The following is a 21,809-nucleotide window of genomic DNA, read 5'->3' on the forward strand; positions in this document are numbered from 1 at the left end:
GCTCATTGCTCTTTTCGTCTCTGCCTTTCCAGAACGAAGAAGATGCAAGAGCAGGAAAAAAACTTCACTTTAAATATTTTAATAATATTTCATTATTAATCAAATCATCCAATTTAAGAATGGCTTTAGACTTCAAAAATAATTGTTTTGTCATATATAGCTAAAAAAAATCATTCATCTTTCTATAGGATTTTAGATATGCCAAAGTTCAAATATTATTACTTGGTCATACCTGCAGTAAGAAATGAATAGCATTAAAATTTTCTCTATACACATATAAACCAGGGGTCTTAAAGCAATTTATGGCAGGGAAAAAAAACTTTAAGAAAGCAGTTTGTCAACACTGATAAGCTAGAAGCACTATACTGCAGAACTGAAAGAAAGGAAACTAAGGGAGAGATTTTTTAAAAAAAGATAATAGTGACAGAAAAAGAAGTTTAACTAATATGCAAATAAGGCTTTAAGACATCTTTTTAAAGAACTGACAATCAGTACCTTTTTAAATTTTCCTTGTCGTTTTGCTGCAGACTGCCCCTGGGAGTTAGAACAACATTCTGTAAGAAATCATGCGTAATCTACACAGGATGGAGATACCACCTCTGTCTATTTTTCTGCCAGTTTCCGTCCCACCTGTATGGGTCACAGTACTTAGAAGGGTCAGGTCTGTCATCAAAATGGCAGGCTTTTAAAGAAAGCAATACTGCCACTTTCATTTTTTTTTTTTAAATAAAAATGCACTCAAATGTGTTATTCCTAAGGGTCAATGTTTTTCAGCTTTTTATTTCAAAAGTTTGTAGAGCAAAATTCATTAGTTATCCAAACAGTTCTGAAAACATTAAATTTAGGTGACGGTCCGCAGAGTCAGATTTTCAAGGCTGTCACAACGATCACACACGCCCACGCGCCAGAAACAGCATCGTTCGAGGGAACTGGGAACGTCAGAGAGGGGCAAGAGGAACAGTTACCTTCGCAGCTGCCAGAACCACAAGAAACGCACCATGGCTGAGATCCGATGAAATAAACAACGTGTTGGGAATTACATTTAACTCTGTAGCTTTAGGTTTTCTCAAGAAAATCTACCCTGGTAAGTAAGAACTATAGTCAATCCCACCTGTTTATAACTTAATTTCACAACTGCCTCTTAAAGAATGCAGCCAGGAAGCACTATCTCTGAATTGCTAAAAGCATACTTCTAATAACAATGCGCTTCTTCTGTCTTACTCATCACAGGCAGTGGACACTTCAGAAGTTACCTGGATGAGAAGCCTCACTGTTGAAGCCCCATAGCAGAGGCAGCAATATTTCCCATAGCAGAAAATGAAACCTACTTAAAAGGACCTAGACCAGGACTTCTTAAATCAGTGCATCTATGAATTCCAGTAACTACTGATTCACTTCACATTCTACTAAGGCTATATTATACTGAAGTACTTATAACTTTTACTAAAGTACATATAAGTAAATAGTACAGACTGAAATGAGACTCAAGAAATATCAGGGCAAACGACTTGTTCTAAGCACAAAAGTCCTACGTGATGACGCTCCTATGACAGCTAATAAACCATCTTTGGTTCAACAGTGGTAAGACATGAGAATACTTGTTGAGATGTTTGAGCTCTATTCATTTTGATAACAGCACTTATAAATTCCAGAATTAGGTGGTGGACTTACTTTGTAAGAACTAATGCTAAAGAGAAATGCAAAACTATAAGAATGACAACTTTTACTGGCATTGAGCTAAAATGACATTATGACAGAGGGTGACAGATGTATATAAACACTGTTCTCACAATAAATTTGTAATGAAAACAGTTGGAAAAACTAAAACAGGTACTATCAAACCATAACAATTATCTCTAAAATATAACAACCAGAAACATGTTTTTAACAAAAAGCACAATTTTGAAACTATAAAATAAACCTTAATGCCAAAAGAAATAACTACCTTGTAGATAACTACACAAAATTCCAATAAGAGAAAGATCTGTACAAGTAAAAAATACTGTTTATTAGTAGTAATTGTCCTGACTGTTTTTTTTAGAAGTCACCCAAGAAGATCTGATTTATTCCTATATCCACAATATTACGTTAGTTAAAACTCTATAAATTCTCTAATTTTAAAAACATCCCATTCACTTAAGCCAAGTTTGATCTGGATCTACATATTTCATGGGAAGTTCAAGTATATTAGCTGTGCAAGGCAGAACAGGTTCAAGGCCCAAGTACTTAGGCTTGGGAAAAAGAATACTAAATATATAAAAATACAACCAAATATTAATTGACCTTTACTAGCAACTTGGGGGAAAAAAACTATTAAATTTCTTTTTCCAGAGAGATCTTCTCTTTTACTCATTCTGAAATGTAAATTAATTTCCATTTTTAAGGAAATGGAAATTTTGGAACAGGCACTTTCAGTGTAAAAAAAAAAAAAACCTAATACTTACAGCTTTCTTTCCGAGTTCAGTCTTTGACAACGTTAATGATCCTGCAAGGTAGCATCCAGGTCCTGCCCCTTTAGGTATTCTAAGAAGAAGATTCAAAAGAGGAGAGAAAAGGAACAATAAAGAAAGTTTCACAAAGAGAATTAGGGGGAAAAACATCAAAACAATTGCATTCTGAAATAATTTCCGTAGCTAAGATTTCAAAAACCAAAGGGAGAAATAACCTTAGTCTAAAATGGCAAATGACAACACAGTATAAGTGTAGCCTAATATTATAAACTAGCATTTAAAGATTACAGAGTATAAGATGGATAGTGAGTGTTAAGCAATGTTATCACTTACTTGTCGTCAGGTAAGGAAGTAACAAAGAATGGCTGGTTATATTTGGGTGGTAATGTCAAGTTACTTGATTTCTTCTTTCCTAGAAGTGCAAGACTATGATTTTCATGAATATCTAAGCTCAAGGTATTAGATAACCTATGAGAAACAATAAATGGAAGATCTTTAAGACGTTCCAAATCACTGATCTGCTCATGCCGAATCTGCAGTCGAATTGTATAATCTCCTTTCTCCAGTTTCAAAGAATACTATAAAAGAAAAACAACATTTGGGAAAGGTAAGGTTTAGCCACATGAACGAAAATTACAGTAAGAGGATAAACAGTTAAGAATTACCACTTACAGAGTGCTTACAGTATGTGAGGTACAATGCAAGTTACGACACACACATGACATGCACACAACGCCCCGACTGGACGTCAAAGTGAGCTGGCCAAGGTCACATCCAGAGCAGAGGATAAGGGAGCTGAAGGCAGCCAAGCCCTCAGCCCTCAGCCCTCCCACAACAACAGGCCACTCCTAGGCGCCCAGCTGAATCAGCATCCGCTCAAGACTGGAAAAGGCAACGATTTTCTAGTTCCTGGGTCTTCACGGGCACGGATAAAATGACACCAAGAATGAGCAAAACTGAGGTGCTGTGTAATATCTAAAACAGACACACACACGTGTTTGTATGCACATGACTGGTAACCTTTAGATCATAACCACCATGCCACCCCCTTTTATTGCAGACGGGAAAAACAGGGAGCCAGTGGGGACAAAGGAGTACAGATCTGCCACGCTCCATCCAGGCAACCTGCTCAAGAGGACGGAGTGCTGTATGCTGCAGCAGCAGTTTCTTCTGAGATTTTTTAAAGCAACAAAAGGAATGGCTGCAATAACCCAGTCTGTACTGAGGAGACGTGCCAGGGCCTGGATTTGAGGAAAAAAAGGAAACCATTCCTTGAATGACTAGCGGAAAACCCTGCGTAAATTATTTTTATTATTTAGCATAAAATTATAAAGGTTACAGGAAATAGCTCATTTCTTTGTCACAGTCTTTCAATCAGGGATAAGATTTCTATAAATTATATGATTAAAAGGTTTTTTTTCCTTCCAAATGACAGTGCCAGGCACAGTGCTTGGCATATAGTAAGTGCTCACTACACAGCTGACCAAGAAGAAACATATTTCAAAGTTCTAATAAACTGAAGACACTTGGCACTGTCATTGTGCTCTGGATCCAGTTCAGACCTGGGATCACTTCAAGGGGCTAACATATCCTGGATGATTTGCTTTCACCGTGCAGATAGGAGCAAGCACTGGGTAGGAAGGAGAAGTACTAAAAATAAAAAGCTCTGCTGGCCAGCATCTGTGAGCATCCTCCTGGCCCTCCTTTACCCCGAAGCCGGATTCAGCCCAACCGTGGGGCTGAAAAGCTGTCACGGTCCGACCTGCAACAGACAGCTGAGCTGCTAGCCGTGTGTCCAAGTACTAAACGCCCAACCACACTGGTGTTTAAAAAGCAGGCACGTTACCAGAGCAAGAATCCGGGCTTCATCAGCTCAAGAAACAGCTGTTAATTCTAAAAATCATACCTGATGAGGGTAAGCATCGCCGGAACCCATCTGTCTTTTGTTCTGGTCAAATATAATCCACAGCTGGCTGTCAAATTCTGATTCGTACAATAATTCACAAAGCAGGGGGCAGCTTGGAGTCACTTCCCCACTCTTGGGCTGTGGGGGGGGGGGGGGGGAAGAATGATTATTTGATGTGGTTTATATGATTTCTAATGTAGACCTGTAATATTGCTATTGATCAGACTTTTACATTAAAAGTATTAAAAATAGTTTCTTGCAGTAACCAATTTCAAAAATGCAGAACACATCCAGGATTTCGGGACTAATAAAAGGTACTTCTCTTACAAGGTTTAAAAAACACAAACCTAGCTAATTGTATTCATTACTAAAGCAATACCTATTCTTCAGGACCTCTAATTAACTGTTTTTTTTTAATAAAACTAAAAATTTCTTTATAAAGTTGAAATTAGACAATCCACTGAAATCAATTATGTCCCCAACAGTAATTCATATTATGCTTCAATAAGAGTTTACTAAAATCTTACTGATCCTCCATAAACTTCGATCTGATTTTTATGCCCATCTTAACTACCTTTACTACCCATTCAACCTAGGAGCTATTCTGATGTCTCACTGTGCCAACACCTGCTTCACAGAGAGCAATCAGGCCTGGTTCCATAATCAGAAGGCATCTGGCTTTGACAAGACATCAAACCAGTGGACAGGTATCAGAGAATAGGCAGGTGTCAGTGATTACAAAAACTAAGGCTCAAAGGCCAGGTCACCACTAAATTAGAATCTGTGACTTCAGATCTGAATGGTACTTAGATCGTTCTATATCATAATTTCCCAAAGAATAATTCTAAATTAACCAGGGTTAATTACTTGTTTCTATTTCATATATATGTATGTCTCACACACACACACACACACACACTCTGAATACACTGTCCTTCCATTTCTGATTTTATGATTCATAAAACACAAGAGTTCTTTGTAAGGGTATACTTGGTTACACAAACACTTACTTGATGAAAGTTGTAAGTCAGGATCATCTCATAAAGTTGACGATTATTTGGCAGAACATCCCTTGATCCTAAAGGTTTTGTTTTTGCACTGAGTGGGCTGTAATCAGACAATTGCATAAGAGTTCATTGAAATGAGAGAAAACTATAATCAGCAAAATCTATAACGTATCACAATAATGACAAATGAGCATTCCTAGATGCTGTCCTTTTCCGTGTATTTTGTAATATTTTTATCATTAACTTATATAATTCTTTACTGACTGAACCATAGCAATACACACAGTTACATTTTGCAGTATTACAAAGGTAATCTTCTCATGATAAAAACATTTTCAACCATCAACTGACAGTCTCAACAGAATCAGATGCCGGGACTAGGTGACAATTCCTCACAGTGCTGAAGGACAGGGTCTGACCGCAGACAGCCCTGCCCTCATCACGGGATGGGTCCTGCCAGGTGCCACAGCAAGGGCTCTAGGTACATGTTACTTAAAGCCAGAAGCTGCTGTTGCGGCTGCCTCTCAGAGACCCACCAGGTTCCCTGGGCTGGAAAGTCATGAACTGAATTTTCACGTCCAGCATTCACATGATTAAAAATAAAAGAGACCCTTTCCAAAGAGTGAAGAGACGCCCATCCCCCCACCCCCATCACACTGATACCCAACATTTGCAGCCCCAAAACATTGAAGATACCGCAGTGTTTGGACCCAGCTCTTCAAAGTTATGCAGGGAGCCAGATCTTCATATTTCAAGGAGGACTGAACATCAAAACGGTTGATTCCTTCTGATGCATGCTACAAAGGATATTTATCAAATTAGTTTCTCAAACTCTACTGAAAACAAACTGCATTTTTAAACAATACTTGGACCTAAATGTGTCAAACACAATGTTTATAAGCACCCATGAACGAAGACTATTGTTATTTCCAGAACCATAGATAATCTCCCCATTAAAATGTAAACCCAACCATTGAAATTATTTCACAATAACACAAATAACTGACATTAAAAATGATGGAAATGTGGAACTTACAATGTTTAACTGAGGAGCAGTACATACTATCCCATGAAAAGAAATGGTATAATCAATATTGACATCACTAAGACTTGCCCACCAACGAGCAATACAAAACTCAATTGCTTTCCCACCCTGCAAAGAAAAATGAAATTATCAATGTGTAAATTACAAAACATAAATAGGTGTTTCAAAGCAGTTCTATGCTTTCAAACTTTTTCTATTTGTACAGCAGGAAAATTCAAAGAAACTTATCATTAGCTATGCTTGAAGTTACACCAATCTCAGTTGCTGAGACAGACTGCAGGTATTTAAATACACAGTTATTTACTCATAATCCTAAACCGCTTGTCGTAAGAGGTCTGAGGCAGCTTCTGAAGTACATGTAATAAAATAATGGTGAAAACAAACTGGAATAAAAACTTGGGACCAAAGGAAAAATAATTAAGAACAATGACAAGAGAAGGGGTATGACAACTCTGTGAGGCATATTCAATAGCCACAGCTGAGTTCTGGGCTCAAGAGCTGCCTGGCAACCAAAGCCAAATGAAATTATGGTCCCTCACATGTTTCTTCCTATTAAAAAAAGTAAAAACAAAAGCTGTTCTTTGAGCACTGAGTTTTAAATTAAGTTTTCTAGTAATCAGTGTATTAGAAAGTTTAAAGTGAACCATATTACTCTATAACACATACAAGGACACAAGTCAAAGTTATCAGAAACATAAGCGATACAGGAAAGATGAGGCAGCCATCTGAAAACACTGAGTAGCAAGTTCAAGAAAGAACATCAGTGCGTTCACCTTCTAGAAGGAAGGACTAGGCACCATTTCTAACACTACAGATACGCCTGGAGAGCTGCCAGGCTAATCTGTAGGCAGGAGCAGCAGTTTCACCTACAAAGCAAATTAACCTCATGGATTCTTAGCAACAGGGCATTAATAAAATAACTAAAATAAGTAGAAAACACGTAGAAAAGTCTTAAACATGGAAATAATCTACTGTACGATGAGGAGACAATCTCAACCAGGGTCCACTTTGTGAGGCGTCAGCATCTGGCAGACCAGCACTTTCCTAAGAGATTAACATTTACCTCAACTTGGTTGCAAGTATCCTAGTAAGACGACCTATCTTTCCCCATTATTCAGCATTAATAAAATATACAGTCCCAATGTGCTCTGAATACAAACTATAAAATCAAATTCAAATTCAAGTACTTAGTCTTAGCCCACACCCAGAACGAAAGGAAACTATTTCAGGATTCCAGACTGTTAATTAACACTTACCAAGACAGGAAAGGATTCAGTCAGCATTCCTTTCTCTGGAAGGGAACAAAACTTATAGAACTCATGACTTCGATAGGCTCTCTGCTTCACAAGCTGCACTGCGTGAAGAACAAACTTGGCAGACACCTCAGAAGAACAGGAGCACACCATAACCTCTACAACGAGAGGCAAGAAGCAACATTTTAACTGACGAGATTTAAAATGGACACAAAATGGCTTTCATAGTGCCTACTTAGGGGGAAATACTATATCAAGAGAATGAAATGGTATATTCAAATGAAATCTGCTATTTCTTTAAAAACAATGAACTGACCGAGTATTAATAAAGATGAGAGGGTAGAAAATTTAGCTATGGAAAATAAATAAATCAGGACTAAAATAAGCAACCGCTATGCTGCAAACAGCAGGAAACAGCAAGCTGTCCACAGATGGACACACAATTATCCTAATCAGGTAATTTTTAAAATCCCTCCCTTCTCTGTTACTAAGTTCAACCTTTCCTCTTGCTTCAGCTAAAAACCAATCAATTCTTGGTAAAGAGGATTTTAATTTTAGAAACCTCTATTTGTTAGCATGCCTAAGTCCCATTAGTATCCATTTATCCAACTTCACTGATAACTTTTCCTAGTCTCTCAATCTTGGTTTATCTGCACTGTTTGCTTCTGGAAAGTATGACTATCAGGACTACATATGCTTAGCTGTGCTCTGCGGCGGAGCTGGACATGAGCCAGGATCACCGTGAAGCCAGGTCAGCAGCTTAGCTTGCGAATACCTGGCCCTGAGACAAGGAACCGAAGCAAGGCTTAATTCTCTGCTTCACAAGATCAAGTGGGCACAGGGCTCTGGGAACCTAATCACTTGCTAAGAATACAGAATCTAGTGTTATGACAATATGTCAAAGTATTTGAAATAGGAATCATCTGTAGGGCATTTCTTTTTTTTCCCTGCTTTGACCCTTTTCCCCCCCAGTTTTATTGAGAAACAACTGACATATAATATTTTCAAGTTCAGGGTGTACAACGTGATGATTTGACGAATATGTATATGTTATGAAACAATCATCACAAAAAGGTTAGCTAACACATACATCACTTCATATAGGTACCAATGTTTTTTGGTGGAGAGAACATCTAAGATCTACCGTCTTAGCAAATTTCAAGTATACAACCGAGTATTATTAAGTACAGTCACCATGCTGGACATTAGATCCCTCAAACTTTTCCATTTTATAACAAAGTCTGTGCCCTTGACCAACGTCTCTTCCACCCCCTCCACCTCCCACAGTATATATCTAATCAAAGACTGCTAAATGCTCTGAGCTACTTCTATTCTGGATGATCTGATCAATTCTTATTAAAAACAAAAAACAAACACACAAAAAAACCAAAGAACTAATTATTTTCAATACCCAACCTAAACAAATCATAATTAGGGCATTATAATCACTGACATCTACCAGTAAACAGACATCATGTTCAATATGAATTAACTATAGATCTTTATTCTTTGGTATGATTAGCACACGTTTTATTAGAGTTAGATGTTACACAACCATTGGGCCTATGTGAGTGGAAGCCCTGAGTTGTACCACGATGCAACTCTGACTCTGATCGCGAATGGAGAAGGCATTATTCTGAACCAAATTAAAATCCTAACTATTAAAACATCTTAAGATAGCCTAGATCAGCGGTCCCCAACCTTTCTGGCACCAGGGACCAGTTCCGTGGAAGGCAATTTCTCCATGGACTTGGGGTGGGGGGGAGTGTTGGTTGGGGATGGACGGTTCAGGCGGTGATGCGAGCAGATGGCGGGCGATGGGGGGCGGCAGATGAAGCTCCGCTGGCTCGCCCGCCGCCCACCTCCTGCTGTGCGGCCCGCTTCTTAACGGGCCCCGGACCGGTACGGGTCCGCAGCCCAGGGGTTGGAGACCCCTGGCCTAGATATATGACTGACATATGAACCAATGCAAAATAGAACTAGATCTTTAAAAAGGTTTGAACCTAACAGCAAATCTACAGTGCCAGACACCTATTACTGTTGTGACAAAAGTCTACTGCAGGTATATGAACTTTATATGGTCATAACCAGAGCAGAGATGAATGCACATAAAGGTAAATGGGCAAGACAAGACATTAATTTTACTCACCAGCCCACGTTGCACCCTCAGGAACCTCAATAAAATGCCTTCGAATTTGACCAGGTTTAAAATGTACATCTGTCAAGGCTAGATCATAATGGGTTGATTCATTTACTCTGAAAATTAATAAAAATGATTAAACATGACACTCTCATTAAAAAAGCTTTATATTATAAGCCCACTGGTACTCTAGATTTCAACAGTTCATGAGAAATGAACACAGGGAGTTAAAAGCTGGTAACAAAACAGTATGCACAATGTCATCTCAGTTTTGCAACATGTTAGCAGAGATACACTGTGGAGATGCTTTTTCTGCTTTTTACTTGTTTGCTTTATAATTTGTCTGAAGTCAGACACACAGCTCCCTCTTTTTTGGTTAAAGGAATTCTACAACATTCACAGGATTTTCCAGTTACCAGAATCTGGACTATTGTGAGTCCAAAATATTAAAATCAAAGGCAATGTTTTGTGCCACTGATACTGCCTTATAGTTGAGACTGATATTAAATTTAACCTCTTTCGTAGCTTCAAAATGCACCCATGCCATAAATGACACAGTAAAGAAGAGAAAGTACTTTCATAGAGTTTTTGTAAGGGATTAGTGAAACATAAAGGTCAAATGTATAATTACCCAACCCAGAAACCTAAAGTACATACTAAGGACAAACTCTAGTCAGTATGACAAACATTTAATGAGTGCCTACTATACCTGAGGCACTGCTATTAGGTGCTACAATTACAACAATGAATATAATGTTTTCCTTTTCCCCAGCCAATCTAGCGGGGACGGAAAACCCAACAGGGACGTTGAACGTAATATTCTCTGGGGAGGCAGGAAGCGTTAGTGGAAAAGATGCAAGGTTCCTGGTTCACGAGGAGCGGTCAGGGAAAGCTTCCTGAAGCACATGAGGTCTCAGCCCACTCCTGAATCTTGTACATTACCTTGTTGAAGTTCCTACGGGACTTCTAGGGAATGTGTGGCTGAGAATTTAACTGTTCCGCAATTTTTTCACGTGTGTGTCACTTGTTACCTCCTCAATTTCATCCTATGTTTCATATGGGCTGAGACCTACTGCATATTAAACATTACTGTGCAACTAACTCAATAGAAGCTGTTAACTCAGAGTTCTCTATTGTTTCCAGTACTCTCATCTCCATCTTGCCTTTCATGTACTGAATAATTTGTTTCGTACATTCTGTACAATGGGCTCCATATGGGGTCACGTAAGATGCAGTCCCTGTGTCTTCCGTGGGCTCACAGTCAAATGCGGTGAATTAAAAATGACAACACACTAGCTAAAGTCTGTACCACAGGCAAGTGAAAAGTGCCATGAAGCGGCAGGGAGGGACTCCCTTCACCCGGAGATGACCAAGAACACACCTGGTCATTAAGTTAAGGGACAGGAAACTGAAGCAAAGAAATCAGCTGTGCAAATGCACCCGTCCTGAGGAAACTGGGGGGGTCAGCATTGGTGAGCTCGTGGAAACATGTAATTTGGTGATGGAGCCGCGGGAAACACTGGCTGTGAAGGGCCACTGTTTGCTATTTTAAGCAGCACGATCCTTGGGCGTGCCGCTGAGGTACTTTATACAGCAAGCAGTGTGATCAGTCCTGAGTTCCTTCGTTCTGGGGTAGAAGACAAGATGGAAAGGGAAGAGTCTGGAAACGGCACTGGAAAAGCGGAAGAACGAGGAGATAATGGTAATCCCAGAGATAAGGGGGGAATCTGGGCCGCGGGTGGGAGGGGACAAAGTCACTGTCAAACACTGCCGAGGCATCAGGCCGGATGAAGGCTAATACAACCTCTGAATCAGGTGTAAGGAGGGCAGGTGACAGATGCTGTCAGTTATCCTCACTGTGAACAAGGAACACCGTGACTGACTACGCACCACCTTGAACGTTAAGCAAGGAACAGAACCAAAACCTAGTCACCTGGTTCTGGCCTATGGGTCCTTTAAAAGTTCACCCCATTTCCATAAACAGCCATTACATAATTACACGTAACAGCAAGCTATCGGTAACTGGGCACTTACTTTGCTGCAATAACTGCAGTGATTGGGACTCTGAACAGAGGACCTGCGTTAGGCGATGCTATATCATAGCCACATACCTTGAAAAAGGAATAAGTGTCAGTATCCATAAACAGACTTTTTAAAAAGAGAAAATAAAAGAAAAAAAGGGTGAATCTACTCAGCGAATAAATTAATCTAAGATTAAAATGTAAAGGTCCTAAGTACAAGTTGGCATCAATTTTCTGATGTCAGGTCAAATAATTAATGGCAAACAGCCTGGACAAATACACCCATGACAACCCTTGACTTACACTAATGGGGAAATGGACTGCTACACAAAGACTTCTACACATTTTAAAGACTAAAGAAAGTAAAAATGAAGATATCCCAATAAATACCTCTGTATAATGCAATCCTTCTCTTAAGCCCCTGGGATCCACACGTATGTTTATGTGTCTGCACTGATTCATGAGTTCCAAATGGCTGGGACACTGAACCCATGATGAATTCGAAGTTAAAGCTAAATGAAGCTGAAGGGATATTTTCTCAGAGTTTTCTGGCGTTAAAAAGACCAAAAAGTAAAGATTAGTTATTTTTTCCTTTTCTTCCATTTTAAAACGTTCTGTCGTCTGTCAAGAAAATTCCACAGATACATGTGGTTGGCTGTAAAATCCAGTAGGCACGGGCTCCCGAAACACAGCTTACATAAAAGAGCCACAGAACCTCCCTCACATTTATTTTAGGATGCTCGGAATCCATTCATGTGTTCACTCAGCATGGCTGGCTACAACCTGAACACAAACCATTTTAGTGAATATTTTTCATTACTGCATACAGTTAACAGAATCTGACTAAGAGAAAAGACTCCTAAGTTTACAGTGATGACAATTTTGTTCACAGTCGTTGGGCTGGGGTTCTGCCTGGCTGCTTCTGCTTCCCATTCTCCAACCAAAAACTCTTACACCCAAGTAGTAAAAGTGGGAAAGAAAAGGAATTTGATGCTTTACTATCCACAATTTAATAAAAGCTCCAGGTCCCTAAAGGCCCACGCTACTGTTTTTCTGGTAGACACACTGCCAACCGAACTGCCATTGTATCAGGATCCCTAATTGCCATCAGTGTCCCCTACACCTCTATGAAATACAAATTAATAACATTGTCAATTCCTGTCTTCTCTTTAGAACATTAGCCTAAACAGCATTTTCTCTATTGTGGTACAATTCATTCAAAGCATAAATGTGAGCACATCAGCTTACTGTCCGGTTATTACTCACCAGTATTTTCTGGAAATACAGGTTCAATGCCAACACCGTGATCTGAAGGTGCAGCCACCTGAACAGGATCTCGGAGGTAGATGCCACGGTTATTTCCAACAGTAACAGTGAAACCTAACTTATTAGCAAATGATGTATTCTGAACGAGGTAGTCATAGGCTTTATCAACCTAATTAAGAGAATACAAACAGTAAGATATATACAGTTGGGTCAAGAAAGTACTTTATTGCAGATCCCCAATTTCTTTTCCATTGTAGCAAAGTACAAGCAAAAAGTCAGTTTCTCCATCCGCCTTTCTGACCTACACGGAAACCCCATTTAGGAGGACAATTCTACCTCACTGGACAAAACACTGGTCTAGCCACTGGACTCGCCTTCCACTCCACCCTCTTTACTCCCAAGTGACGAAGCTAGGAAACCTCCACATGCCATTACGACTGGCCGGCTTCCGCCCTCTGCTGCTCTGCCGTGAACTCCACCCTCTACATGTCCTATGTCTATTATGTTTCTCCACCTTAGCCTCACAAATCTGTCTTAAGTACAAAATTTGTTTTCAGACCCTCTGCTTACAGTTCAGAGACTACTCTGGCATATAATCAATTAGAAAAACTCAATCATCATTATAATAGGAGTATTATCCAGTAATCACTAAAATATTATCCTGCTGATTTACAACCCGTTTTTTTCGTACAAACGACAATACCTGAATAATACCATGTCCTTGGGCAAACACTTCTATATTGTCAGCCTTCACTGCAGTGTTTTCGAGAGCTCTTCTGACTGAATGAACCGTGTAGTTAACATTATTAGCTTTCAGACCTAAAAGCCAAAAACAGAAAACAAGAAAGTAGTGTCCATCAGTTGAGCTGGTTACTTGAAACACTCTCTGCTCACTAGTATGGATAGCGCGTACATCCTCTGGTTTTAACGTCTTGTGCTTCAACACTCACTTTCAAATCTTTTTTTATTTAAAAAAAAAACAAAAAACTGACAAACAGTCTGACTCAAGCTGCTTGTGTTAACGCAAAGACTTCATTCAACGAAAATTCCTGTGTGCCCACTTGGCAGCGGCATGAACACGGGCTCTGCACTGGGAATGTGAACGTCTGAGCAAAAAGTACCAAAAGGCATTCGAATGACACCTTCCTTAAACTACTGCTGGTCAAACAACATGGTCACTGGCACAAGGTCTCAACCCGGGTGCACATTATAAACACCAAGGGTACTGGAAGGAGCCAGAAAGATGCTGAGGTCCCGATGCAATTAAATCAGCACCTTTGAGACTGGATCCCAGGCATGGCCACTGATTAGAAGCTTCCCTGGCAATGCCAGGGAGCAGCAAGGCTGGGGCTGACTGTCCTCTGGGAAGGATGTGGAGGCCGCCAAGCTGTCCACCTTCTGATAACAACTGCTGTTAGAGGCGCAAGATGAGTAAGAGCGCACTCCTGTCCCCTCCAGAACTGAACACGCAGACATTTACGAGAGTAAGCCCTAATCAAAACAAACATGGGAACGCTACGGCGCTCTGAGAGCAAATCAAGAAGGTGACCGTTGTGTCAGTGAGAATCCACGAAAGGGTGATGCCCATGGGAACAGATACGTGAGTCGGTATCCCTAGTAGTGTCTATCAGAGGAGACACAGGGAACACACAGGCCAAGACACGGCAGAAAGGAGCTCCAGGCAAAGAGAGCAGCGTGCCACAGACAAGAGGCGCGAGCGATCCTGAGGTACTCGGCAAGGTTGAACAGGACCAGGACTGTGGGTGGAGAGCCTGGGATCTGACCAGAGGGATGCTGCTGGGGAGGGGTCTTCAGGCCCGCCGGGCTGACCGGACGCTGAGCCCTGGTCAGGGCTGACGCCCCCCGTCCAACACCACAGCAGCCTCTCGCACGCCAGCCTAGCGCCCCGTCGGCTTCGCTGGCTCCGCGCCGATATTCACTGTCTTCTTACGTGTAACAGTAACCATTTTTTATTTTGTTCACAGTCTGTTTCTCCTCCAACTTTAACATCAACTCCACACAGACAGGTATTTTTAATGCTCTGTTCACTAATTTAGCCCCAGAGCTAAAATAATGCTTAAGAGTCATTAACAGCCAATGAATATGCTTGCTGAATGAATATACATCCAAATCACGATCATCACATCAACTATTCTCCACCTTAAACTTTACTCTGGGCCAGGACATTCCCAGTTGTACCACATTTTCTCACCCTGAGAAATTCAGGAATTAAAAATATCTGCCTGAAATAAGAGAAATTTATTCAATTACTTTTCACGGCCACAATCTGACTTTATTTTAAGCTATGAACATGAAATTGTCTAGATACTTCACACCTACTTAACTAAGCTTATACATAAATCATGCATTTTAGAACCAGGACCAAGATGAAGTATAAATGATACTTTTAAAATCCATTTTATCATGTTACTTCTATCTCATTAAGAAAAGTAATGAAACTGTGGCTGAAGTACACGCAGAATAGCCAACAACTCACTGTCGCTTCACTGGGAAATTGAGCAACGGTAGTAAGGTGAGCAATGTCATTACCTGACAGAATCAAGGCGATGCCTCCACACGCGTTGGGAGAAGACATAGACGTCCCGTTCATGAGCTGAGTTCCACGCAGCGTCCAGTTAGGAACAGAGGCTATGGCGCCTCCTGGGGCGCTGATGCTCACTCCAAGGGCCCCATCAGCACTGAACGAAAGCAGTTAAGAGTCTGCTTACGACGGTGGACACTGGATAAACAGGGCCTTTGTAGAAAGGCCACTGGCCAAATAAATTACAGTACAACACACGAACTATCCGCAGTCACGGCTACTTCACTATTACGCAGCAGTTCTTTCCCTCATAAGTGGACAAAATGTCTGTGTGTGTGCGTATCTGGGCTTACACGTGGCAGGCCATAGTATCAAGTATGTTTTATAGAAGGACAGTAAATGAGGGTCGCTGCTCAGACGCCTGATGAATGTACTTTTCGCGTCTGTAATAAGCAGAGGCACCCTCTTGTCTACAAAGTCTAAAATAGCGCTGTCCAGGAGAAGCATGTGGGACACACATGGCATTTAAAGTTTTCTAAAAGCCATATTTAAAAAAAGCTAACAAAAAGATGGTTTACTTAATTTTAGTAACGTATAAAATATTATAATTTCAACATGAAATTGATAGGAAAAAATGAGTTAATTTACATTCTTTTTTGTACCAAGTTTGCAAATCTGGTGTTCATTTCATACTTGCAGCACAGCTCAGTTCAGACTCTCATGTGACCAGTGGCTGCCATGCTGGACTCGAGCCAACGGGGTCTGCTGGGTTAAAGCCCATAGAGTTCACCATCGCATCGTCACCAAACACCTGCTCAACAACTATCGTTGTTCCTGGCTAGGAATATTGGGGCTATTTGGTTTCACATTCTAAAAGAGAACTGAAAGCAATGCAAACAACTCCTGTAACGGGTTGGTAGCAGCCCTCCTAGTGACTATCCTAAAACAAATATTATTGGGTAAATATCTGTTGACCTGTAAAGATGTTCTCACTGTATTACCGAGTGACAAAAGTAGGTCATAAAAGAGCCTGAGTCGCGTGTGCTTCCACTTACGCACACGGTAATGACTAAAAAGATGTTCTTCGAAATCTGACCCATACATACGACAGACGATGAGGTTTAGGGTGATTCCCACTTTTCTCTCTGCACTATGTTGTCTACCAATGTTTGCACTGAACCTTTATATCTTGTAACTGGAACAAATAACTGGGAAGACTCATGAATTCTGACTACTTCCTTACTCTCTATTAATTTTCCACTAGTCTGTTAAAGTGGCTGATCATAAAGCATTTCTGGTGTTGGAAATAGTGTTCTAAAAATAGGTTCCATAAAACATAAATAAAACTTTCACTGAAATAAAAAAATAAAATTTTCCTTATATAAACCTTACATATTCTTAGTGAAGGATTGTAGACATGGGCGTAAAATTTATAACAGAATAGTTATGTCATACATCTAACAATGAAATAACTGTAATTTATTTCTTTAATTACCTGTTTCCCTAAAACGAGATTGTTAATCAAAATGAAAATGCAAAAACCAACAGAAAGAATCGGTAAAATGACCAAAACTCTACCCCTCCCCACCATGCAGTTTAACAAAATATTTGTAATAGTCCCATGTACTACTCTCAACCTACCTGGGGCCTCTAGAAGACCACGTGTACTGATTTGCAGGTAATTTCTCTCTCAGAGAATACTCGGCAACCATCATATCAGGAGAAACGTAGGCACCAACACCTGTGGAGTGGATCTGGTCATTAACAAAAGGACACAAGACAGGGATCCTAATTCTAAACCCACTGCTCCCTCGGCTGTGTGACCCTGGTAAATTGCCTACTCTCCCGATACCACAGTTCTTTCTCACAAAATGGAAAGATAAGAAAATTTAATAACCAAGGCAAGTTTACTACATGCCAGATGTTACACTAGGTGGTATGCTTTTGTATATAAAAATACCTTCCAGGATTATTATGTGGATTAAATATAATAATGTATCTAAAAGCATATCTATGTGTGAAAGAGAAATGTGTTTCAAATTTTAAAAATATAACTTTAGAAAGATAAGGAATCAGTTGATTGGTCTTCATTTTTAAATGACCACAAAAATGGCTGTAGTAAATAACAAGCATATAACATGCTACATACAGTCTTTTATTATTATATATTTTTTTTGTGGTACGCGGGCCTCTCACTGTTGTGGCCTCTCCCGCTGCGGAGCACAGGCTCTGGATGGGCAGGCTCAGCGGCCATGGCTCACGGGCCCAGCCGCTCCGCGGCATGTGGGATCTTCCCGGACTGGGGCACGAACTCGTGTCCCCTGCGTCGGCAGGCGGACTCTCAACCACTGCGCCACCAGGGAAGCCCTACATACAATCTTTTACATAAATGTGCAGATGCAAACTAGTTAGACTCTGCAATCACAGAACACAGAGATCAAACTCAGTTCCTTCATTCTAGAAATTTGGAAGCAGAGCATAGAGAGATTAAAAAAATTTACTAAAGGAAATGACCGGCAGAGACAAGACTTAGAATCGAAGCCTACCAGCGCCTCATTCTTCTTTACAACACACACATCTTCAGAGCAGAAGTCTAGATAAAATAGGTGAGTTAAGAGGACTCAGGTTAACGATGCTGCCACATAAAACTAATCGTTTTGTAAAATTTAGTATAAAATTTTCAGTGAAACTGGGGATAAAAAAATGACAAAATACTGAGCATTGTAGCAGTGCAGTGTATTGTGATCATTAGATACCTTTGAGATCTATTTTGTTTCATTTTAATTTGTGTACTTAAAAATATCTAGAGATCTGGAATACACAAGGGATGTATCACACTGGCAGGCACTGTTATCTTAACACGATTTAACAGAATTACTGAATCAAAAGGTTTCAAACTACAATAAAGGGGTCCAGTGGTAAAGAATCCACCTTGCAACACAGGGAACGCGGGTTCGATCCCTGGGAACTAAGATCCACGTGCCGCAGGGCAACTAAGCCCGTGTGCTACAACTACTGAGCCTGTGCACCTCAACTAGAGCCCATGTGCCGCAAACTACAGAGCCCACGTGCTCTGGAACCCGCATGGCACAACTAGAGAGAAGCCATGCGCCACAACGAAAAAGGTCGTGCATGCCTCAACGAAGATGCCAGGTGCCACAACAAAGACCTGATGCAGCCCCCGCAAAAAAACAAAACCAAATTATATAAAGCAAGCTACACCTTGCTTAAAATTTACAAGCTATAAATAAAAGCACGTCCTATAAACATAAGGTCACTGATATTTCAAAACAAAAACATTTTCAAAAGGACCAGTTTCTGTTCTAAGCTTTGATGCCCAAATTTTGTTGTGTGTCTATAACATCAATAATATCTTTACAACTATAATAACACTTATGATATATACATATCTGTTCAGTTACTGATGGATACGCCAGAAAAACTGTTTGGGACCAGTTTTTATAGTCATGCATCTAATCACAAATGTTAAGAGGTGTAAGCCTTATTTTGATCCCAAATTTAAAAATAAACCAAAAAACTTTAGGCCTCATTTACTATATAAGGGATCTCTCAATTCATCCTCCTCATTCATGATCTTAGTAAAAAAAATCAGGGCTGGGTTTCATGTTTTGTGGAGGGGGTGTTTTACACAAGGCGGCAGCTACTGTACTATAATGGAAGTTAATTTGATTATTTTCATATTATGACTGCAACTAATTTTGCACTCCTACAACTCCTGCTGACAGGCATTTTTTCCCGTTAGATTACAGCGAAACAACACTGCATCAGATCCTGAAGACCAAAGAGTGGGAAAAAGCCACATTCATAGAACAAATGTGATTCAACTGCTTTTCGCAATAATGAAGCTCCCTTCCTCTACATCTAAATCTTTCTGCATGTTCCAAGAGAAATTAAAAGAGGAAATGTGACTATAAATAAATTGCCCTACACAATAAATAAGTAGTGAAGCAAGTGTCTTTATTTATGCTGTTTACTTAGCCTGGAAAGCCCTTCCCTTGCTTATTTCTACCTATTAAAATCCTCATTCTCACACTGCTTTCAGAAAGCCTTGCCCAAATTCTCAAAGCAGAGGTAACTGCACATTTGTAATCCCACAGCCCTGGATCTGTACGGAATTCCAGTAAACCCCTTACTCCAGGCTGCTGTAGGGGAAATTCTAGATCAGAAAGTCCCTACTAGATTTCACTTTCCTAAGGATCTACTTAAGGCTCACAGTGTCTTGCATAGAGTAGAGATACAGTTAACATTGGATGAACTGAGGTTTTTTGCCTGCTTGTTTCTAAGTCTATTTCTAAAACAGGAAACTAACCTATCACACTTGATGTGGTTCCTCCTGGGCACCCAACTGTAGAAAGGCAGGGGCCGTTATTCCCAGCACTTGAAACATAAATTACGTTATGCTTCCACACAGCTTCACTAATTACTTCACATATTCTCCTGAAAGAGAGAGACAATTCCGCTGAACATATAAAACTGTCCCACTTTTCAAGAAATATATGACCATAATGTGAAAATATTTTCAAACATGGTGTATATGAAAAAACAAACCAAAACAAGGGTTCTAAGTAGCATAAGTAAGATGGTGGTCATGGATCAGGAGAGGTGCTTTAGAATCACTCAGGACATCCTCAAACTACAAGTGCTGAGCTCCTACGCCCACAGTGTTTATAACACCAAACTACGCTCAAACGCACGGTTAAGTAAATTTCGGCACATCCACCATTGGTGGAACACGATACAGCCATCCCAAGAGATACACCCTCACTGGGTTTTAGTGGAGGGAAGGAGTTAGGAGGCCCCAGGTTAAACATGGGGAAAATGCTAGATACAAAACTGAATATATGTGGGGAAAATAAACTACAAAAGGACCAAGAGCAAAGACTGAACCATTGGGCAGTGACTGGGTGGTGGGACAACAGGGGTCCACCTCCATCTACCACTTAAAGTATTCAGAAATGACTCCTTGGGAATCCACACACACAGTTGTGACAAGTGGCAAAGGTGAAAGTGGAAATAAGGCACTAAGAAGAACTTAAATGTAGGATTTAAAATATAAGAAATCTGGTTAGAGCTTGACAGCAAATAAGAAAAATGTACTGGTATTAATTAAAGGAGACAAAGTTAGACCACAAGGAAGAAAATGGGGTCAATATAAAAAAGGTAAAAGGGCCAAGGACACTCCAAAGTGATAAATGTGAAGGAAAGAACGCTAGGGAAAGAAGACTTTAAAAGAAGGAATGTTAAAGGAGAGAAAGAAATACACTGAGGTAATCAAGCTACTGAACCAAGAGAAAAAGGGGCGAGACTACCTTCATGGATGAAACAACTGAGAGAGAGGGTACTTGTGAGACATTCCTTTCCAGCCCCACAAGGGACTTAGTACCAGTGATCTGAGAAAATTAAGGTTTTTTTTTTTTTAACTTTTAAAAATTTTTATTTTTTATATTAACATAGAGTAAAATTGACTTTCTCTTTGGTGTACAGTTCTTCGAGATTTAACACATGTATAGCCTGTGCAACCACCACCATAAACACAGTAATAATTTTAGCACCTCATTAAAAAATCTCCCTGGTGTTATCTGTCCATTTGTAGTTACATGTTCCCTTCTAAGCCCTGGCAACCACTCATCATTCTTGATTCCAGTCATTGTGTCTTTTTCAGCATGTCACATAAATACAATCTTGAGATATACAAGACTGGGTGTATGTGGATGGTGGGTGTATGTGGATGGTGGGTGTATAGGGATGGTGGGTGTATGTGGATGGTGCGTGTATGTGGATGGTGTGGTGTATAGGGATGGTGGGTGTATGTGCATGGTGGGTGTATGTGGGTGGTGGGTGTATAGGGATGGTGTGGTGTATAGGGATGGTGGGTGTATAGGGATGGTGAGTGTATAGGGATGGTGGGTGTATGTGGATGGTGGGTGTATAGGGATGGTGGGTGTATGTGGATGGTGGGTGTATATGGATGGTGGGTGTACGGGGATGGTGGGTGTACGTGGATGGTGGGTGTATAGGGATGGTCTGGTGTATAGGGATGGTGGGTGAATGTGGATGGTGGGTGTATGTGGATGGTGGGTGTATAGGGATGGTGTGGTGTATGTGGATGGTGGGTGTATAGGGATGGTCTGGTGTATGTGGATGGTGTGGTGTATAGG

General features: G+C 40.3%; 1 protein-coding gene across 7 annotated transcripts in view; it reads right to left on the bottom strand.

Moving 5' to 3' along the window:
* TPP2 (tripeptidyl peptidase 2) overlaps positions 1-21,809 on the bottom strand; it is a 68,016-nt gene that overhangs the window by 15,946 nt on the left and 30,261 nt on the right. For 6 of the 7 annotated variants that reach the window (XR_003791724.1, XR_003791725.1, XR_003791726.1 and 3 more), the window contains 16 exons: positions 19,961-20,088; positions 17,272-17,371; positions 15,639-15,787; positions 13,792-13,907; positions 13,089-13,257; positions 12,213-12,370; positions 11,836-11,912; positions 9,811-9,917; positions 7,665-7,819; positions 6,400-6,516; positions 6,060-6,160; positions 5,367-5,463; positions 4,357-4,494; positions 2,784-3,028; positions 2,445-2,523; positions 496-534 (listed from right to left, as the gene is read on the bottom strand). Coding sequence is in view for 4 of the 7 variants with exons in the window: in XM_029210164.1 (XP_029065997.1) it covers positions 496-534; positions 2,445-2,523; positions 2,784-3,028; positions 4,357-4,494; positions 5,367-5,463; positions 6,060-6,160; positions 6,400-6,516; positions 7,665-7,819; positions 9,811-9,917; positions 11,836-11,912; positions 12,213-12,370; positions 13,089-13,257; positions 13,792-13,907; positions 15,639-15,787; positions 17,272-17,371; positions 19,961-20,088 (1,975 nt within the window). In the remaining 3 variants the exon portion in view is untranslated. The remainder of the gene's footprint in view (positions 1-495; positions 535-2,444; positions 2,524-2,783; positions 3,029-4,356; positions 4,495-5,366; positions 5,464-6,059; positions 6,161-6,399; positions 6,517-7,664; positions 7,820-9,810; positions 9,918-11,835; positions 11,913-12,212; positions 12,371-13,088; positions 13,258-13,791; positions 13,908-15,638; positions 15,788-17,271; positions 17,372-19,960; positions 20,089-21,809) is intronic. The other variant, XM_029210165.1, reaches the window with a different exon arrangement.

Source organism: Monodon monoceros, unplaced genomic scaffold, assembly GCF_005190385.1.
Source record: "Monodon monoceros isolate NGI ecotype Baffin Bay Population unplaced genomic scaffold, NGI_Narwhal_1 Super_Scaffold_8, whole genome shotgun sequence".
Lineage (NCBI taxonomy): Eukaryota > Metazoa > Chordata > Mammalia > Artiodactyla > Monodontidae > Monodon > Monodon monoceros.